Genomic DNA, 6,478 nt, shown 5'->3' on the forward strand with positions numbered 1-6,478 from the left:
CAGAATAGTGGTGTATCTCAGGGGAGAGCAGATGGCCACGTAGCGGTCAAATGCCATGGCCAGGAGTATAGCCGAGTCCAGCACAAAGCTGTAGTGCAGAAAGAATAACTGGGCCAGACAACCAGGAAAACTGATTTTCTGGGGGCCAAGCCAGAAGATGGTAAGGCTTTTGGGGACACAGGTGGTAGACAGTATCAGGTCTGCCATGGCCAGCATGGAAAGGAAAAAGAACATGGGTGCATGAAGGCTATGCTCCACAGCGATGAGGTAGAGAAGGATACTATTGCCCACAATGGCCACGAGATAGATAAAGCAGAAGGGGAAGCTGATCCAGACGTGGTACTGCTCGAGGCCAGGGATGCCCAAAAGGGTGAAGTCACCTGTGTCGTAGCTACTCAGGTTGTACATGGCCGATGTGGCCCGATGAATAGATTCTGTATCTTCAAAACAAATTGTGTGTAACGAACCTGAGAAAATTGTATGGTAATTCTTTCTCCTCCTTTCTATCTGTCAAGAAAGAACCTTCAATTGCTAGCAAGACCAATGCTTCGGTTGTTAAGAAAAATCCCCACACATGATAGTCCTCAATCACTCTGGAATCTTCTTCATACTCTGTAAAATATCATTACCATGTTAATAAGTGAATATTTTCTGGGTCATATATTTTCTTGCTAAATATCATTACCATGTTAATAAGTGAATATTTTCTGGGTCATATATTTTCTTGCTATAGAAGTGAGTATAGAAAAAAATCTAATCACATGCAGAGAATGAAACTAAGAAAAGTGGGGCACACTGGGAAAATAAGGAGAATAGTCACAATGACAGACTCCCTATGATAGCCAGGCTTTACTGAGTATCATCTCAGTCAGAATAACCTTCTCTTGTGTCCACCTCATTATTTTATTATTTTTTGTTATACAATCTAAAACTCTGAGATTATCTCATCTAAGATCTCATCTCTAGTAACTGGCAGAGCTAGCATCATTACAGTCCTCAGTTACTACTCCTTTGTGCTGAGGTGCCATGCCAGGTGATTGCCTCAGGTGACACACTGTCAGTTGCAAGGACTGAGAAGAGGCATGAGATGTAGAGACCACAGTATGAAAAAGCCTAACACTCAAACTGCAGTGTGTCCAGCACACTAACCCAAACCTGACACCACTTACTTTCCTAATAGCCCTTACACTATAGCACCTGGAGTTTGCTGACCAGAATGTTCTCTGAGATTGGTGTTTGGTACCTCACCATGGAGAACAACATGGAAATAGATAAACAGCTCAGCTTCCAGCTCCCTCTTAGGATTTACTTAGAAAATTGGTTTAAGTGCACTATTTCTCTTTATGTATTTATATTATTACATTTTAAAATACTATTTTAAGAGGTTAATTTTATGTAAGAATGTTGCAGTAGACATTTGTCATGTGAACCCATCTACCATTGTTTCCTAGATTAAGAAAAAAGAATCTTTACAATGTTTTGAGTGAACATAAACTATCCACAATAGCAGTATGATATAAGCAGTGTTATTCATTTGTTTGTTTGTTGGTTTATTATGAGATAGTGAGAGAGCTCAAGCAGGGGAGAGGGGTAGGGGAAGAGAGAGAGAGAGAGAGAGAGAGAGAGAGAGAATCTTAAGCAGGCTCCAAGTTCTTCAGGGGTCCCAAAGTATGGTTCCATTGCATGACCTGAGCTGAAAACAAGAGTCAGACGCTAAACTGACTGAGCCATCCAAATGCCACTAAATAGCATTATTATACTCTTTTATAAAGACTAGTATAGATGAGAAATGGTCTATTTGAGTAAGACCAAAATCTGGGTAGCTCTGACTTCGAATTGTGTGTTTTAAACTATTCTATCACACTTCTTCCCCAAACTATACATACGTTATTTAAAAAAAAAAAAAAAAAGGAAAACAAACAAAAAGAAAAAAAAAAAACCCTTGAAGACACATATTCAAAAAGTCACTGAGGTACCTCTAGTGGAAAAACTATAGAATTGCTACATTCTGAATCCCAGGTCAAGATAAAAGCAAGCAAATAACTTCTGTAACAAAACTAATATTTTTGGAAACCTCACAATTCTACACAAGTCTAAATTTCTTTACATGAAATCACTTCTAGAATCTTCCTAAAGCCCTAGGAGATAGGTAATAATGTCACCTACAGTTTGAAGGTGCAGACACTGAAGCACGGAAAAGTTAAGTCACCTGCCAAAGGCCACATGACATGTGAATGTTAGAGCTCCAAATAGAATGCAGGAGGTATCTTTATAGATGCTTGGACAAAGGAAATTTTCTATAGAGTGTATGGCAAATGGCGTATATATGATATCTTATAGCAGAAGATAGAAAATTAGGTCACATAAAGAAAACACAGACCAATACCATAAGATCTCCCAGACAAATGCTGTGTGTGCAATCTAAATTAACCAACACAGCGACATGAAAGCTTGGAACACATAGACACACAGAACAGATTTGTGTGAAGAGGCAGTGGAGGTAAGTGAAATGGGTAACAGTAGTCAAATGTACAAATCTTCTAGTTATTAACTAGATGAGTTGTTGAGGTGAAATGTACAGCATGGAGACTCTGGTTAATAATACTGCATTGTATACTTGGAACTTACTAAGAGAGTACATCATAGTTCCCATCACAAGGAAAAAATTCACAATGTGTGGTGAAGGATTTCAACTTGACTTATTGTGGTGATCATCTTGCAGCAAGTTGAACATCATTGGCACTCACCTACCTCAACCTTTGCCTCAAAGTTAATATAATTTCACTTGGATGCTTTATCTTGTTACTAAAAATTTTTGTACTTGATTCCAGGGAGGGATCTTGAAGTACTGTTAGTGAGAATTGACCTGCTTCATAAGTCACACACATAGACATGCAACTTGTATCTGCTCAGGTATGTGGTTCAGTGATAACAAATTTGTTCTTCAACAAACCTGAGCCCTCCAGGGCCTTTTCTTTTTCACTCCTTTTCATTCAGTCCTCATGTCTCTGATTCTCTCGTTTCTAGGTTAAATTCTAATCCATCATGTCAAGCACTTTCCTATACATATTTTGCATACCCTTACGTACCCTTGCTCCACTGAACTTTCATCACCTAAAAATGCATATCTCAACTCCTAGTTTTCAACGACATAATAAACACTGCAGGGCATGAAGAAAAGATGCTTTTTAACCAGGTGTATTTGCATAATCAATTGCTCATAATTTGATCATAACCAATATTCGACTTCACCCGCAACATGGCCCGATGACCCAGGACATAACCTTGTTCAGTTCAATCTCCCTGGATGATTTTGTTTCCTACTTTTCTCCAAGCACATCCACCAACTCCAACTATCTCTTTCTCAGGGGAAAAACTTTTATTTTACTTCACAGAAAAATTTGAAACAATTAAGTATGAAATTGTGATGCAATCCTCACATCTAAGTATATATTGACAAACACACACAGACACACACACTACTTTGTTCTGTTATAATTGGGAAAAAAAATCCCTTTCATATCTGACCCAAACAAACCCATGTCTCTTTCTCATATCTTCCCACTCTACATTGTCATTCATTCTATTCTTGCTTCTAAGTTCGACCCACTTCTTCAACATTTAAACAAGTAAACTGTGCTTAGATATCTTCTAGTCTACATTACACAGGAACACTTCTATTCTCTCATTAATAACTAGGTATGTACTCATCTCCACTATGTACATTCTTCTCATGCTTTGTTTACCATTTATCCCATATAGGTCTTATTTCTGTCCTCACCTTTCCACCAGAGTGGCTTTTACTAAGATCACCAGTGAAGTCCAAGTTCCAAACTGAGTCTGTCCTGGACTCCTCAGGAGCATATGACACTATTCGCTATGCCATCAATTTTAGAGAATATCATATCATCGATTCAGTGAAGGTGCACAGCTGTGGCTTCTCACTGCCTGCTCTGCTCCCTGCCCAGTCTCAAATGGTCTCCAGACCTCACCCAGCTCAGTGTCCTCTCTGAGTCAGGTGTTCACAATCAACATGCCAAGGGGGTGGGAGTAGGATCCCCACCCTCCTGAGCTCCAAGCAGGACAGTGTCTCTGAGCCATGGGCTGGAATCCTGGGGCCTCGCCTATGCGCTGCCACATGCAGTATCACCCTGTCTTGTGCCCCTTCCTGTAATCAGGAAACCAATGCACAGAAAAGCTAAGGTCACACACAGCTGAGACACAGAACAAGACCCTCTGGATCCTAGTCCAGGATTGTTTCTTCTCCCTGAAGCCTTGCTGTGTTCCTCACTTGACAGTAACTTCCTTTTGGGAAGGAGAGGCAGGCTCTGCCACTCACACAGACTCTGCAGTTCATCTGGTCCTAGGTCTCACTCCCACACTGAGAGTGTCCTCCGATTCCATGCACGCATGCACAACTTCATACTAGCAGGGGTCATTGAGGGCACAGAGACCTTCCTGCACCCACTGCAGATTGAGACACATCTCCCTCCATCAATGCCTCTGCCCCATGGGTTCCAGACCAGGGCCGTGTCCTCCTTCATCCTTCACTGTTGATCCTTCTCAGAGAGCCTCCCTGTCCTCAAGTGGCTCATGTACTGTCTCCTGCCCAAGGGCCTTGAGGGACAAGTGTCCCCTCCAGAGAAGTGCAGAACAAGGACATATAAAATGCAGCTGGAAGCAGTAAGACAAAAAGAAGGCAGAAGGGAAGAGTTCCAGAACTGAACTCTGGCAACATGCATTCAGCGCTATGAACCTGAATCAACTGAGCACTATGAACCTCCATTTAATCAGAATTTGACATCCCCATCCTGATTGTGGAGGAGAGAGGAGTGAGGGGAAACCTGGCACAAAGGCCCATTTCTCTTGCTCCCCAGTATTCCCATGCCAGCACAGCTGTTCAGATCTAGAGCCCACTCCAAGGCCATGTTATCTATTGTCAAACCCTAGTCCTTCCATATACAAGCTGTTGATATATTCAAATTCTCAATGTCATTATCTCTTGTACCGAAACCTGGGACAAGAATGAATGCATCTACAGTACACAAATCCTTTAAGGATAAATAAATAACATGGAAAGGAGTTCTGCCTGGATGATAGTGAATCCCTATAACATGTTAAATAGAATGGACATAAGTATTTGTAACACTTGTACTATTCCTTGAGCCCATTCCCACTGAGTTCCTTTCCAATGCAATCATAGCTCTCAATTATGTAATCGGACTAACCACCCTTTAATATATATTTAAAAACAAACAAACAAACCCAGAACTATGAGTTGGAGACATAACTTATGGTTTTGAAAGCAGAATGATCCTGGGTAGAGAAAAAAATAATAGCTCAAAGACAGCTTAAAGTACCCAATTAGATGGCATCTACCAAAGAAGGAATGTGCTTGCATGATGGAGACAAGAAAAGGAAGTACAACACAAGACTGCTCCGAGATAAAATGAGGAATATGGTGGTGCTGTCCTCTAATCCCTACTCCTTGTCCCCAGACCAAACCTTCCTCATTTTTCTGGCCCGGGAAGGGTGAGAAGGAGGTGGTGATATCTCACCTTTAGTTCTCAGACTTAACAACCATGATGGCCTCTACCACACGGTCTCCTTTGCATCCAAGAGTTGTTTTCTGAACAACTTATTTCCATTAGAGCAAAGAGGCTTCTGTGACCATCTCATGGGGGTTGGCATTTTAGCAGGTCCTTCAGTACTTGGCTCGATATGGGCTAAATCCGGGCAGGGCACAGGGAGGAGACTTTTCAGGAGCCTGTCTAGGGTGTGCCTGGTCTTGGCTGATGAAGTCCTGCTGCTGAGGGCTCAGGAGCTCTCACCTCTCTGCAGGGAGGTGGGACTAGAGATGAGGAAGGGCATCCAGGCTCCACATACCCAGTGCTGCTCCAGTCCCTGCTGCCCCAGCTGGTCCATTCAGGAGCTGGTGAGCTGGTGACCTGGGAGACTCTGCAGGTGCACCCGGGGGAAGCTGGGGGAGAGCAGGGATGGGAGGGAAGGACTTATAGGTCTCATCTTGGAGTCCTCAGGGAGGCATGGACCCTGCGTCCCTGGTGGGGGATTGAGACCCTGCTAGTCACAGCTGTGCACCGTTAATGAGAAATTAGCAGCAGTTTGCAGTCCTGTCTGCTGACTTTCCTGGTCCCAGGGTTCCATGCCGGATGCATTCAGACCCGGGGGAGAAGAGACGGAGCAGGGAGGTCTCTGAAGAACCACTGGACGGGGCACAGCAAGCTCAGATGGAGATGTGTCCCACCATACACAAATAACGCACCCTAGTGCCACCTAGACATGGACAGTCATCGTCACTTGGCACTGGTTCTGCCCCTCAGCCCTGTAAACAGACAAGCAGTGTGGTGGGAGGAGCCTGGGCCATTGAGTCCTGAGGACTGGGAATGAATAAGTCTCCCCAGCCCACACAGTCTGCAGCAAGTTACTTAAAGATTCGGACCCCAATATTTTCTCGCTA

At 43.1% G+C, this 6,478-nt stretch overlaps 1 protein-coding gene across 1 annotated transcript in view; it reads right to left on the reverse strand.

Moving 5' to 3' along the window:
* The window catches only part of LOC115306371 (olfactory receptor 52H1-like), a 1,231-nt gene extending 823 nt beyond the window's left edge, over positions 1 to 408 (reverse strand). The window contains exon 1 of the mRNA XM_029956732.1: positions 110 to 408. Within this exon, the coding sequence (XP_029812592.1) occupies positions 110 to 408 (299 nt within the window). The remainder of the gene's footprint in view (positions 1 to 109) is intronic.
* Positions 409 to 6,478: the final 6,070 nt, after the last annotated feature.

The sequence above is a fragment of the Suricata suricatta genome, chromosome 11 (genome assembly GCF_006229205.1).
Source record: "Suricata suricatta isolate VVHF042 chromosome 11, meerkat_22Aug2017_6uvM2_HiC, whole genome shotgun sequence".
NCBI lineage: Eukaryota > Metazoa > Chordata > Mammalia > Carnivora > Herpestidae > Suricata > Suricata suricatta.